The sequence below is a fragment of the Schistocerca gregaria genome, chromosome 2 (assembly GCF_023897955.1).
Source record: "Schistocerca gregaria isolate iqSchGreg1 chromosome 2, iqSchGreg1.2, whole genome shotgun sequence".
NCBI classification, from domain to species: domain Eukaryota; kingdom Metazoa; phylum Arthropoda; class Insecta; order Orthoptera; family Acrididae; genus Schistocerca; species Schistocerca gregaria.
Window position 1 is genome coordinate 952,981,568 of NC_064921.1, and position 15,632 is coordinate 952,997,199.

The 15,632-nt window shown below is 44.9% G+C and overlaps 1 protein-coding gene across 2 annotated transcripts in view; it reads left to right on the forward strand.

The window, feature by feature from the left end:
• The window catches only part of LOC126335428 (retinaldehyde-binding protein 1), a 97,095-nt gene that overhangs the window by 62,871 nt on the left and 18,592 nt on the right, over window positions 1-15,632 (forward strand). For both annotated transcript variants that reach the window (XM_049998706.1, XM_049998707.1), the window contains exon 5: window positions 9,048-9,241. In XM_049998706.1, coding sequence (XP_049854663.1) covers window positions 9,048-9,241 — 194 coding nt within the window. The remainder of the gene's footprint in view (window positions 1-9,047; window positions 9,242-15,632) is intronic.

Consider the following 15,632-nt stretch of genomic DNA (forward strand, 5'->3'; position numbering starts at 1 on the left):
GGTGACATGGCACACTGTTACGCATAAAAATTTCATCTTTGTTTGGGAACATGAATTTCCTGAATGGGTGGAAATGGTGTCCAAGTAGATGAACATTACCATTCCCTATCAAAGGTAGGTTCAGTTGGCCCAGAGGACCCAACCCATATAGTGACTCTGGCCGAGGCGATAATCGTGGTATATGAGCAGTATTTCTATTTACTTTGCCTTTGTCTCCGTCTTTTATTCTTTCTCACATTAAAGATAACAACAATGCAGTAATCGATCTGCAATAATAGAAACTGTGAGAGTACCGTGTAAAGCGCGCATGCAGATACGCTGTTAACAGCACACAAACAGAGAGCAGAGTGGCGGAGTATAGCTGATTGTCCAACGGTCAATGAGTTCTGGAGGCATAAGTCTGAACGTGTCATAGCTATAGGAAACTATGCTATCTGCATCGGATCCAGCATATACAGCGTGTACCAAGAGGAATAGCCAATATTCAGTGATACGACATGAACGTTGATCGATGCAAAAACGTCTAATAAATAAGCGCTATAAAATACATACCGTTGTAGCTATGAGAACTTCTTCATCTTCGATACTGTGAAATAAATCTCTTCTACTGTAAGCTCTTTGCTTTCCACATTCTGAGAGATGGTAGGATGGACTAAAACAAGAAAAGAAGTCCAGTAAACATGGGCTCTAATGTGCATACCTTAAGAACTATGAAAGTTGTTCGTCTTTGCTACTCTTAAATACCACTGTTCTGCTGAACAAGTGTAGCACCTTGACTTTCGCCCCCACAATGCCAATCGTACGAAGACTACGCTTCACAGATTTTGTTGATAAACGCTGCACCACCCTCCCTACAGCCCAGGTCTTTTACTTTGTGATTTTCATATCTTTGGCGACCTGGAGAAAGTCGTGTGGTCTACGAAGTATAAAGATGTGTTTACACCTGTGCGCCTTGCTCTTAATCACCGCGCGACTGTCCTTGCCCCACACGTAAGCAGAAGCATTTGTGTAGGTGCATGTCGCTTCCTTACATTCACACCTGAGTCCACACTGCGCGTCTCCATTTCCGTGTGGGGCAAGCTACAGGCTACAGGCGCACAGGTGTAAACGCATCTTTAGAGTGGGCGCGGCTGTGAATTCGTCAGCCGCAGACTGCGTTTCACGAAACAGGAACTGATCGTCTCGGCTCCCAGTGGGATAGTAGTCTTAGCGCATGTGGTGGTTGCTTTTGAATGAAACCATTCCATGTCTTGTTGTGGCGGATTTTCAGTTTTCATTTGAGTGCGCTTAATATTTCGTGCATTCTCGACCTCAGTCACTAGGCGCAGCACAAACACAGAAAGTTAAATGTTAGGCCTGTATCTGTTAACCTTACGTGCATTTTCATAGTGTGACCTACTGCTCGTCTGTACGAAAGGTATCATGGGTGGAGGAACCGCCAGTCGCTCCACTACTGTTGAGGAATCGAGTATCTCAATACCAATCGCATTGAAAAACGTTTTCTTGACGAATTAATACAGCTGTAGCAGCTGTTCTGTTTCTAGTTCAGCATTCCATTTTGAACTTCTGTTTAATCCTATTCCAGTGAACATTAACTGGAATTGTGAGATATTTCGTTCTGAAACAATATTTTAAGGTGCTGCCAAGCCGTTCACTGCAGCTTATCAAACAAATCAGTGAACACTGCTGCGTGTACAATTCTGAAGCCCCAAAAAATAACAAATGTTTATTATGCTTGAGGCAACGAAGACGTTTGACTTGAAATGTTGACTTTGTGCAACAGTATTTAAGCTGAGTTTCCGGAGACTTTGCCTTCGCTAAACAGTGTCGTTTTCGGCTTCATGGAACTGTTAGGTGGTGCGTGTCAACTGAGAAACGAAGGCGGACAAACATCCTTCAGATGTTACTGGAACACCCACTGCTTGCAGCACCGCAATATTCTAAGAATCGGTTCACACTATTCTCCTAGGGGCAGGCGTTCCCGCACACAGTAATTTACTCGTGAAACACATTTTTTTACAGATCGTATACAATCTTACATGCCGATTATCTATCTTGGAGTGGATGACGGTGTCACAGTGCCAGAAATGTCCTACTCCTCTTGTCACAGAAGGAACAACTTACCCAGCCTCTTAAGGCTACAAGCTTGAAAACAGCTTCTATATATGTGCCAACACACATCCCTTCGAGTGATCAGATTCGATCATTCGTCATGCATCCTCTAATACAGGCTGTCCGAGGAGAAATGGTCAGTATTCAGCAGTATGACAGGAACGATCAGTCGAAACAAAAAAGTCCAGTAAACTTGGTGGACGTCGGTTGCAGTCGGACGAGGAAGTCCCTGAGCCGATGCGATTGTGGATATGTCAGCTAACGACAGCGTTCTACGAAACAGGAACTGATCGTCTGATCTCCCTGTGGGATAAATGTCTTAACGCGTGTGGTGATTGCTTTTGAATGGAACCATTCCATTGTTCCATTGTGTCACGTGTCCGGTTTTCATTTCATTGACCCTTATAAGTCTGTAGTGAAACAAAACTTAATCTCTGGGAATCCTGATGGCAGATTATGAGGCTAGACAGTACGCCAATGTCCTGGGTTATATTTCAGGTCTCTCTGCAGCGTCTCTTGGAGTGAAACCTTGTGATGCTGCTGATGACATTCCGTCCGAGGAAGTTGGTAAACTCAGCAAGCGACATTGTCCTATTTAAGAGGTTAAGTGTCAGTACTTTCTCCCGTCGCCATTAACAGGACGAGGGGACGTTCCGTAAACATTGGCACTCACTATCTAAAATTTTAAGTCAGAAATTTAGAATTCAAAATTTTGTTCCGTTCAGTATATTCCACACCCAGTGCGATGCATTTGTCCCGTCTCAGTTGCCGCTCATGAAAGACGTGAGGGCCGGCCGTTGTGACCGAGCGGTTCTAGGCGCTTCAGTCCGGAGCCGCGCCGCTTCTACGGTCGCAGGTTCGAGTTCTGCCTCGGGCATGTATGTGTGTGATGTCCTTAGGTTAGTTAGGTTTAAGTAGTGCTAAGTCTAGGGGACTGATGACCTCAGATGTTAAGTCCCATAGTGCTCAGAGCCATTTGAACCATTTTTTGAAACACGTGATGAAGGCCGTTGTTTCTCATGAACTTAAAAAATCGCTTCTAAGGCTTCCTCTCCATGAGTGTCATTATCAAACAGTTCGCAGATCCTGGTCTACAACGGCACAGTAACTCAGCATGTTCTGTCAGATGCTTACCCAGCATCCATAATAGAAAAGTGAGTGAAGTGCTCATCAATGGACTTTGAATAATGCCCTGAGACATCCGCACAGAACCACTGACGAAGAAACAGCTCGAAAAAAAGGAAAAAAATAGTGGTTAGCATCGCTGCTTCTATATCGCTGGGTCCCAAGTTGGATTCTCGACTAGGTTGTAATCTGGGTCTTTCTTTCGTCGTAATCATTTCAACTCATCTTCATCACATACAAGCGCGAGTCGTCGAAATGGCTTCGAATAGAAGGACTTGCATCAAGTGGCCGAACAACCTCCGGCTAATAATGCTATACGATCATTTCATTATTATCAAAAAAAAAAAAAGGTTCAAATGGCTCTGAGCACTATGGGACTCAACTGCTGTGGTCATCAGGCCCCTAGAACTTAGAACTAATTAAACCTAACTAACCTAAGGACATCACACACATCCATGCCCGAGACAGGATTCGAACCTGCGACCGTAGCAGCAGCGCGGCTCCGGACTGGAGCGCCTGGAACCGCACGACCACCGCGGCCGGCTTCATTATTATCAAAATAATATCCTAGGTCCTTTATGGCAGGGGGCAGAAAAGAAAGTCGCACGCTGCCAGGTCCGGAAGGTGGATGGTCAAAAACTATATCAGAGTTTCGGTAATGTGAGAACTCGTATTATTGTGATGAAGGTTGCACCTTCCATCATGGTCATTCTTCTCCTCTGAAACGCGATCCTTTATCAGTCGCTCAGGACATTTCCGCAGTATGCTGCAGCGACGTATGGCACCTCTTGGAACGGTACGAGTGTACACCATGCCTTGTACTCGAATAAGCTGATTACCAGGGCGTTATTGGCATACTTCCGTACGTCCGGGGAGTTGATAAGTTTTGTACCCCATCTGTGCTACTCCGTTTCATCTTTTGATCATAGCGATACACCTGATTTTCATCTGCAGTGATGGTCTTTTGCCACCATACATCATCCTCAGCTTCATTGCTTCCAGTAGTGGCACACGTGAACACGATTCTGCTTTTTCTGAGAAGTAACCAGTCGCGGTATCCAGTTTGAGCACCCACTAGATATGTGCAAATGTTCCTTTAAAGGCCGTGAACACTTCCAATTGATATCTCGAGAATGTATGAAAGATGTCTGATACAGACACGTGGCTCACTGCGAATAACGGCGGCTGGGGTAATGTTATCTCTGTCAAGGCTGTAGCGGGCGCGCCGCCTCCTTGTTGGAGTTCGCACCTTTGGTGGCCATCTTGATAAAACTCGTGTGACGTCGTCCGAAGAATCGATGCCAAACTTGGTACCTCACGACATAACCACAAGTAACGACGACCGTTGCCACACGCGGCAACCAATGAGATACGTCAGCCCGGACGCATCCTCAAGAGTTTTCAAACGCCGCCGCTGCTGAGTGATTACTGACGTTAGAGTGCAGCGCCGCTTAGTCTCACTCTGCAATCATCTCTGACGACGACAGTATCTTCTTCAGATCCAGCAGCGCGAGTTTTACTACAAATCAGAACTGGATATCGACGTTTATAGTCAATTGAACATTGAGATGTGACTAACATTCTGTATTATATCAAGTGATAAGGTACAGTCGTCGGCGACAGTAACAAGTAGATAGACATTCCTCTGTCCATGGATTGTTTCCTGGTTGAGTATTTTTAAATTTTCAAACTTTAATAAAATGATCTAATACATTTCTAATTCTGAAGGTGGCAGGGGTAAAATACGGGGAGCGAAAGGCTATTTACAATTTATACAGAAGCAAGATGGCAGTTACAAGAGTCGAGGGCCACGAAAGGGAAGCAGTGGTTGGGAAGGGAGTGAGACAGGGTTGTAGCCTCTCCCCGATGTTATTCAATCTGTATATTGAGCAAGCAGTAAAGTAAAAAAAAATAGGAGTAGGAATTAAAATCCATGGAGAAGAAACAAAAACTTTGAGGTTCGCCGATGACATTGTAATTCTGTCAGAGAGAGCAAAGGACTTGGAAGAGCAGTTGAATGGAATGGACAGTGTCTTGAAAGGAGGATATAAGATGAACATCGACAAAAGCAAAACGACGTTAATGGAATGTAGTCGAATTAAGTCGGGTATGTTGAGGGAATTAGATTAGTAAATGAGACACTTAAAGTAGTAAATGAGTTTTGCTATTTAACTGATGATGGTCGAAGTAGAGAGGATATAAAATATACAATGGCAATGGCAAGGAAAGCGTTTCCGAAGAAGAGAAATTTGTTAACATCGAGAATAGATTTAAGTGTAAGGAAGTCGTTTCTGAAAGTATTTGTATGGAGTGTAGCCTTGTATGGAAGTGAAACGTGGACTATAAATAGTTTAGACAAGAAGAGAGTAGAAGCTTTTGAAATGTGATGCTACAGAAGAATGCTGAGGATTAGATGGGTGGATCACATAACTAATGAGGAGGTACTGAACAGAATTGGAGAGAAGATAAATTTGTGGCACAACTTGACTATAAGAAGGGATTGGTTGATAGGGCATATTCTGAGGCATGGAGGGATCACCAATTTAGTACTGGAGGGCAGCTTGGAGGGTAAAAATCGTACAGGGAGACCAAGAGATGAATACACTAAACAGACTCAGAAGGATGTAGTTTGCAGTAGTTACTGGGAGATGAAGAAGTCTGCACAGGATAGAGTAGCATGGAGAGCTGCATCAAACCAGTCTATGGACTGAAGAACACAACAACAACACATTGCCAGAAAAAATTAATACACCATTCTAGAGGTTTCCACTTCAAGAGTTATAGTTGCAACAGTGCATATGGAGTACGTGAAATGATTAAGTTACAGATCGACAGAACAAGTGATTCTGAGGTTCCACGTATCAACCGGGCTGAAAAATCCATATTAGTACGTTGTGTAGCCTCCACGGGCGGAGTACAAGAAAATGGTTCAAATGGCTCTGAGCACTCTGGGACTTAACCTCTGAGCCGGCCGCGGTGGTCTAGCGGTTCTAGGCGCTCAGTCCGGAGCCGCGTGACTGCTACCGTCGCAGGTTCGAATCCTGCCTCGAGCATGGCTGTGTGTGATGTCCTTAGGTTAGTTAGGTTTAAGTAGTTTTAAGTTCTAAGGGACTGATGACCTGAGATATTAAGTCCCATAGTGCCAGAACCTAGAACTACTTAAACCTAACTAACCTATGGATATCACACACATCCATGCCGGAGGCAGGATTCGAACTTGCGGCCGTAGCGGTCACGCGGCTCCAGACTGTAGCGCCTAGAACCGCTCGGCCACCCCGGCCGACGGTGCCAGTACAGGCGCTGACTCTGGCTTCCAGGCGATCGTATATGTGGCGAATACTCCCCTGGGAAACGTCATGTCTTGCCTATTCAACTTTTTCACGTAGTTCTGTAAGAACTGGTTCACGAGTCAATTCTGTTCCCATCATAACCCACACGTGCTCGATTGCAGACAAGTCAAGAGACAATCTGGTCAGGGAAGTTGCTGTAGGTCTTGCAGAGTACATTGAGTTTCACGGGCAATGATGGGCGAGCCTTATCCTGTTGGAACAATACATTGTTGCTAGAACAGCAAAAGAACAGGTTTAACAGACCATAAGGCGCGGGGGAAGCCAGCGTATCTTGACGAACGCACTCTACGAGACAGCGCTCACCAGATCTACGTCGTACGTGCAAACAACTATCACTTGCGTGGAGGCAGAATCTGCTTTCATCACTGAAGACCACGGCGCGCCATTCCATCTTCGAAGTGTCCTCTGGCAGCAGCAGTCCAGCCGGGCACTTCGATGCTGTGTCGTGAGTGCAAGACGGGTTAGAGGTGTGAGTACTCTTAGTCTTAACGTTTATAATCAGTTCGCAACAGTTCCGTTGACAAGTATGGGTTCACAATCCCTGTTATCTGTAAACAATCCTGTCGGCAGAACATTTGCAACTGAGCACTATAGCAGAGGTTGAAAATACCGCTTCAGTTGTAAATTACTTTATTTTCACACGACGGGTTTCGGCCTGTTATAAGCCCATCATCAGGCGTCGTAGCTGTGCTGTGGTCCCCGATCGCCACGTGTGCCACAGCACAGCTACGACACCTGAGGATGGGCTTATAATAGGCCGAAACCCGTCGTGTGAAAATAAAGTAATTTACAACTGAAGCGGTATTTTCAACCTCTCCTGTTATCTATGCTGTAGTGGCTTTACGATCTTCCTCTGCTTCCCTTACAATACGACGATCCTGGGGGGCGTCTGTGCTGCATGGAAGTCATAAACCTACTGTACGGAAGGAAGATTAGGTTTAACATTCCGTTGCCATTGAGGTCGTTAGAGACGGAACACGAGCTTGAATTGTGTCAAGTATGGGGAGAGAAAATGGCCGTGCCCTTTTAAAGGGCCGGCCGCGGTGGTCTAGCGGTACTAGGCGCGCAGTCCGGAACCGCGCGACTGCTACGGTCGCAGGTTCGAATCCTCCCTCGGACATGGATGTGTGTGATGTCCTTAGGTTAGTTAGGTTTAAGTAGTTCTAAGTTCTAGGGGACTGATGACCACAGTAGTTAAGTCCCATAGTGCTCAGAGCCATTTGAACCATTTGAACCTTTTAAAGGAATCATCCTGGCATTTGTCTGGAGCGATTTAGGGGAATCACGGTAAACCTAAATCTGTATGGCTGGATGTGGGTTTGAACCGTCGTCGTCTAAAATGTGAGCCCAGTGTGCTAATCACTGCACCGGCCCGTTCTGTCCTCATCTACGCGTGCCAGAATGTTCACGTTACCTCGCATAGCAGCGTCGCTACACAACTGAAGCAGCTCGTCCAACTCGTGTGGCAGTTCCCCGAAAGGACGATCCCGCCACTGGGAAGACCACAATGTGACCACCCTCAGACTCATTCGGTTGGCTTTAGTAAATGTTAGTGCGCCTCCGTGGCATAGTTGTTTTCTTGCTTCACACGTTTGCACCACACTGAGACTTCTGGCTGTGAGCGTTCCCTGTTAAAGGGTAGACACGATGGTGCTCTGGTGGCTATGCCGCTACGCCATCTGTTGCCGGACGATGTTGAAACCGTCACGTGGCATATGCCGTCATCGGATCCAAATGGACATCGTATTTCAAGGTGTACTAATGTTTCTTTTCGGCAGTGTATTTCGAGTTTGTGTGTAGTATATGCTCGACCTCCTCCTAGGACCGACTACAGTGTCGACGCAAATGTCTCTAGTGTCTTCTCGTCTGACACTACACCTCGTGCCACCAAATACTAGCTCGACGGCAAATAGCAGACTCACTAAATGCTGACCTCAGATTCTCATAAGTCACACCATCATTTCTGTTCAGACGAACACGAAACTCCGACATGCTGAAGTTTTAGAGGCGCCAACAATGCACATCCCGTACTATTAACTACTGTATCTCAACTGAGACTACCGAGAGCGTTCGAACAACGAGACTGCGGCTATACGGTGTCTAGCATGTATTTTTCTCAGACGGGGAGAGAGGGCTCCCCTACTCACTTCAGGTGGTGCCAGTTTTTACTCAACAACCCTCATATAAAAGGCGCATTACGCTCTATGCCCACTCACCACAGCCATCTACACCAACATAATACACGTAAGACACAAGCTTCACACATCAAGCAGGGAGACACCCAGGCACATGAAGGCAAAGGTCCGTTTGTATTGGGCGACTGAAAAGCCCTTGTGGGTCTCCCACAAAGAGTCTGCACGCTTATCTTTTTCTTTTCTTTGGTTACACCACCCCATCGTTTGAACAATGCATGTGAGCGGCAACTTGAAGTTTCTGTTTCTGAGTAACTTCTTCATACAGGTTCGTGGGACCCAAGCAAAGTGACGGCGAACCAGATGTTCAAACTGTTCTACCTCATCCACGAGGGCGCCATGCTGGAGCCGCAGACGCAAGTGGCAGGCGTGGTCGTCATAATGGACTTCAAGAACATGTCACTCAAACAGGTCCGCGGTCTCTCGCCGTCCTTCTCCATGCTCCTGCTCTCGTTTATACAGGTAAGTCAGCACGTGGATGGCTCAGTTTCCTTTGTAACGGATGTAACAAAATCACCATGACGTATTAAATAAAATACATGGTACAGTCACATTAATGTGAGTATTGCCTATGTTGGTCATCAAGGTGTAATAACCACTGACAAACAGCAGGTGACAACACTAACAGTGGAGGATATACACTACTGGCCATTAAAATTGCTACACCAAGAAGAAATGCAGATGATAAACGGGTATTCATTGGACAAATATATTATACTAGAACTGATATGTGATTATATTTTCATGCAATTTGGGTGCATAGAACCTGAGAAATCGGTACCCAGAACAACCACCTCTGGCCGGAATAACGGCCTTGATTCGCCTGGGCATTGAGTCAAACAGAGCTTGGATGGCGTGTACAGGTACAGCTGCTCATACAGCTTCAACACGATACCACAGTTCATCAAGAGTAGTCACTGGCGTATTATGACGAGCCAGTTACTCAGCCACCATTGATCAGACGTTTTCAATTGGTGAGAGACCTGGAGAATGTGTTGGCCAGGGCAGCAGTCGAACATTTTCTGTATCCAGAAAGCCCCGTACAGGACCTGCAACATGAGGTCGTGCATTATCCTGCTGAAATGTAGGGTTTCGCAAGGATCGAATGAATGGTAGAGCCACGAGTCGTAACATAAGGCCGTTGGGATACAGCACGGTGTTTCGTGTTACCCGCCTGAACCCACCGATTGCATATTCTGCTAACAGTTATTGGATCTCGACCAACGCGAGCAACAATGTCGCGATACGATAAACCGCAATCGCGATAGGCTACAATCCGACCTCTATCAAAGTCGGAAACGTGATGGTACGCATTTCTCCTCCTTACACGAGGCATCACAACAACGTTTCACCAGACAACGCCGGTCAACTGCTGTTTGTGTATGAGAAATCGGTTGGAAACTTTCCTCATGTCAGCACGTTGTAGGTGTCGCCACCTGCGCCAACCTTGTGTGAATGCCCTGGAAAGCTAATTATTTGCATATCACAGCATCTTCTTCCTGTCGGTTAAATTTCGCGTCTGTAGCACGTCATCTTTGTGGTGTAGCAATTTTAATGGCCAGTAGTGTATTTGTCTGTCCCTGTGTGGGAATCACAAAACGTGTGACCGTACGGGTCGTCGACTCCATGACATGTGGAAATTTTGATCTGTCTTGAAGGCTTGCTCTGATAGCCGAAGAGTTTAAGGCATCCGCTCGATATAAGCGGGCATTCCGTGTTGGAGTCCCCGTCCGACAAAAATTTCCATGTGTTTAAACTGCTACAGCCAATCCAGATTAACGAAAAGCGAATCCATTTCGTATTATTTCCAATTCTGTTCGTAGTGTATTGGGTAACTGTCTGCGAACAGGATTACAAACAGAATCAAAGATAGTCCTGTTCGCAGACGACGCAGCTATGTACACATTCGGAACAAGGTTTGAAATTTGTTATGAAATGCAAACTGTCTTTTGGTGATAGCGGCTGGGGCATTCATCACTAATTGGCCGAAAATATAAATATATGTAACATAAGAGAGCGGCAAGTTTCTGTATCATATGCTTATGCGATCGGCTATGAGTCAGTGTAATCAACCATAGCATTCAGGTATCCAGGAGTTCCCGCCTGAAATGACTTATGGTGGGAAGATGACATAAACCTAGCTCCGAGGAAGACTCTGGGACTCAGGTGTGTTGGAAGAAGTCTAAGAAAGTAAAATACGCACATGAAAGACATCGCTCACGAAACGCCCGTCTACTATTTATTGAATGTTGTTCGTCGATTTGTGGTCCTTACGAAGTCAGTTCATTGGATTAGATAGAAAATATTCAAATAAGTGCAGCGCGAGTCGCTACACGTTTGTCTAGGCACCGCGAGAGTGTCGCAGATTGAAAAATGCAAACCTTATGTTTACAATCTTTTAATATCAATGTCATAATTACAAATCCAGTAACATATGTATCATTAATTTTCTATTCTGTACCGTGTTCCTTTACCCGTGGTTGTGATAGTCTGACTTAAGACGACGAAAACCGGTAAATGAATGGGTACAAGTTGTCACAGAACATCAAGGAAGTGTTTCCTCTCTTCTTACTATCACATTTTACCAAGAAGCGAAGGAGAATTCAGTTAATGGTAACAAAATCGTATCAGTAATTACGAAAGAAATGTCAGCGAGTTTACCGTGTTTGTAAAATTGCATCCGGATGGCGGGACTCGATTACATCCAGCTGACTTTTACACCCATTGTGTCGAACGAGAAAAAGTATTTTTGGAGGATTTTTTGAACGTCGGCACACGAGTATTACCTGAAGTTCTGAGCCCTATTTTTTTGCAAACTTGGTTCTCTCGGTGAAAAAAAAAATTATGGCAGAACCAAACATAAAACATACTTCTATATGATCACACTCGTGGCCTTGTCCGTGCGGTAATATCAAAGAAGGAACGTTATGGTTCGACTCACCATATAGCGGAGATGCTGATTCGCAGATAGGCACAACGAAACGACTGTCAGAAAATGAACTTTCGCCGAACATGGCCTTCGTCAGAGATAGAACATACTCTCTCTCTCTCTCTCTCTCTCTCTTTCTATCTCCTATGAAGGCCTTTTGGCCGAAAGCTCATTTTCTGACAGTCTTTTTGTTGTGCCTATCTGCGACTCAGCATCTCCGCTATATGGTGAGTAGCAAATATCCTTTTCTTAATGTTGTTACATTCCAGACCGGCCGGAGTGGCCGAGCGGTTCTGGGCGCTACAGTATGGAACCGCGCGACCGCTGCGGTCGCAGGTTCGAATCCTGCCTCGGGAATGGCTGTGTGTAATGTCCTTAGGTTAGTTAGGTTTAAGTAGTTCTAAGTTCTAGGGGAATGATGACCTCAGCAGTTAAGTCCCATAGTGCTCAGAGCTATTTGAACCATTTTTTTTTTTGTTACATTCGATCCTGCATTTTCCATTGTTGAATGTCATGGTTCCTTTTTCTTGTTGACGTCGATGCCATTAGAAACGTAGCAAGAGCTTAACTGGAGAAAGAAGAGGCGAGATGCAGTCATGACACTGAAACCATCCGAGCATTTCTTTGAAATAATGTAGGGAAACTACGAGAAATCTAAGTAAGAACGGCCTGATGAGGACTGGAACCCGATTCCTCTCGAAACGAGTCGAATGTGTCAACCATTGCACCACCTTTCTCGGTATGTAGTAATAACACTTACGAGACAAGAAATTTGATAATTTCATTCTTATCGAGGAGGGAGAATTCTTCATGCCTCTATCACACTTCGTATTGAGTGCGCCCGTGATGACATAACAGCACGTTGACTCTACTCCCTTTCAGTCATGGGGCGATACATAAGCCCAGTCAATAGATGCCATTTTATCAGAGGTCTAATTCGGCCGCTGACGCTGCAGATACCTGACGCAGACAGCATTAGACGTCGCTGCGAATTTAATTCCAGTTTATTATCGGAATGAAAATACTCTTGCCGATGGGTGCAGCTAAAAATAACAGGCTGCAGAGCGGAATTGGCTCGAAAACTGAAATAAACGGTTCAGGTCGCAAGTTCTCCTTCGCAAATTGCAAGGTCCCGCAATGTAGCAAGTCAATGTTGCAGCCGCACAGCCTTGAGGTGAGGTTGTTCGGTAGTAGCGGAATAGATTTTCCGCAAAGTTCTTTCGAACCGGTTTCACATCCTCTCATTGTATCTAAATGCGGCCTAACCTTGATAACTGAAGATGTTTCTTGCACTAGCAGATGGATGGAAACTGATTCTCTGTCAGCGTTCTGCGGTTTACGTGGGTTAGATGAAATTCAATGTTGTCATGTAAGAATGACAAAATAAACATGACGATAATCCGAAATAAATGGCAGTATGCCACATTACAAATGGTCAGAAACGATTTTCGCACTTTTGAGGGCTAAACAGTAATTTTTATTGTTATTAAACTGTGTAAGCAATATACTGTATATCGGGGAAGGTATAGATCAACCTGTAAGGTTCTTCGTATGGTTTAATGGGTACCAATGGCGATTTGGAGTCACAAAGGCAGGATTAGAAGTTCAGTCACCTTTTTTTTAAAGATACAAGAACCAATAGTTTTAGAAGTAACGAGGACTCGAAGTGGATTGTCGTATTTCATATTTTGAGAACTTTTGTAAGGGCTAATCAGTGTATTTTTAATTATTAACTGTGTCAGCAGGAAGCTACGGATTAAATACAAGATTCTTCACTGCACTGCGAGACGCGTACTTGAATAAATGACTATTGAGCACCTGCTTATCTTCGCTACTTTGAAACACAACTCTTCTAATGAACAAGCGCTCATAACTTTCAAGGTGCACATTTTAGAGCACGTGTTTACTGGAATTTTTTTCATGCTTGGTCCATTCTACCACTTCTCAAAATGTGGAAAGCAAAGTGCTTGCAGTAGAAGATATTTGTTTCACACTGTCGAAGATCAAAAACTGCTCATAGCTCTTAATGTATGCGTCTTAGAGCCCACGCTTACTTGACTTTTATGTTTTGAATGATCATTTCTGTCAATTTGTTGTTGTTGTCTTCACTCCAGACTGGTTTGATGCAGCTCTCCATGCGACTCTATCCTGTGCAAACTTCTCCCAGTACCTACTGCAGCCTATATCTTTCTGAATCTCCCTCTACGATTTTTATCCTCCACGCTGCTCTCCAATACTAAATTGGTGATCCCTCGAAGCATCAGAATATGCCCTACCAAACGATCCCTTCTTCTAGTCAAGTTGTGCCACAAATTTCTCTTCTCCCCAATTATATTCAATTCCTCCTCATTAGTTATGTGATGTACCCATCTAATCTTCAGCATTCTTCTGTAGCACCACATTTCGAAGGCTTCTATTCTCTTCTTGTCTAAACTATTTATCGTCCACGTTTCAATTCCATACATGGCTACACTCCATATAAATACTTTCAGAAACTACTTCCTGACACTCAAGTCCATACTCGATGTTAACAAATTTCTCTTCTCCAGAAACGCTTTTCTTGCCATTGCCAGTCAACATTTTATATGCTCTCTACTTCGACCATCATCAGTTATTTTGCTCCCCAAATAGCAAAACTCATTTACTACTTTAAGCGTCTCATTTCCTAATCTAATTTCCGCAGCATCACCCGATTTAATAATGCTACATTCCATTATCCTCGTTTTGCTTTTGTTGATGTTCATCTTACATCCTCCTTTCAAGACACTGTCCATTCCGTTTAGCTGCTCTTCCAGGTCCTTTGCTTTCTCTGACAGAATTACAATGTCATCGGCGACCCTCAAAGTTTTTATTTCTTCTCCATGGATTTTAATTTCTGTGACCCTGTGTCACTCCCTTCCCAACCACTGCTTCCCTTTCGTGCCCTTCGACTCTTATAACTGCCATCTGGTTTCTGTACAAATTATAAAGAGCCTTTCGCTCCCTGTATTTTACCCCTGTCACCTTCAGAATTTGAAAGAGAGTACTCAATATTGTGAAAAGCTTTCTCTAAGTCTACAAATGCTAGAAACGTAAGTCTGCCCTTCCTTAATCTATTTTCTAAGATAAGTCGTAGGGTCAGTATTGCCTCACATCATCCAACAGTTCTACGGAATCCAAACTGTCATATCCCTGAATATTGACCATCACTTCTGAAACACTCTATTACGCTTTACGTTACCGCTTTTAGCGTGCCCATTTTTACAATTTTATAACGACCAATGGCTGTCGAAACGGTGATTGCATTTTGCGACTATTGTAAGAAAATGGTTCAAATGGCTCTGAGCACTATGGGACTTAACATCTTTCGTCATCAGTCCCCTAGACCTTAGAACTACTTAAACCTAAGTAACCTAAGGACGTCACACACATCCATGCCCGAAGCAGGATTCGAACCTGTGACCGTAGCGGTCTCGCGGTTCCAGACTGAAGCGCCTAGAACCGCACAGCCACACCGGCCGGCGTAAGAGAATGAAAGAATGACTTTACAGTATGGAGAGTTCTTCCCGAATTGTATCTACTCGTATAGTTTCCAAAGATATATTATTGGTCTCTGAACAGCTAATTTTGTTCCCCAGCTTGACGCACAGCTAGTGGTGCGTAGCCGTAGCGACCGTTGGGCGCCCACGGCGCTTATCTTCCTGCCAGGGGTCGGAGGTGGGGCCGGCAGAGGCGACTTGACGTAACCGCTCGCTGCCCCAGCCGGTGAACTTTGCCTGAAATACTGGCGACGCAGGGCGCGACCCGCCGTTAGAACGACCGACTCAGCCAGTCGCGTGTACCGACTGTTGCGCACTAACAGATAACGCAAGCCCGTAGGGGCATCGCGTGGCGTAACACCGAAGTCCGTGGCACGAGGGTGTCAACACACAAGCGGAGTGTGGT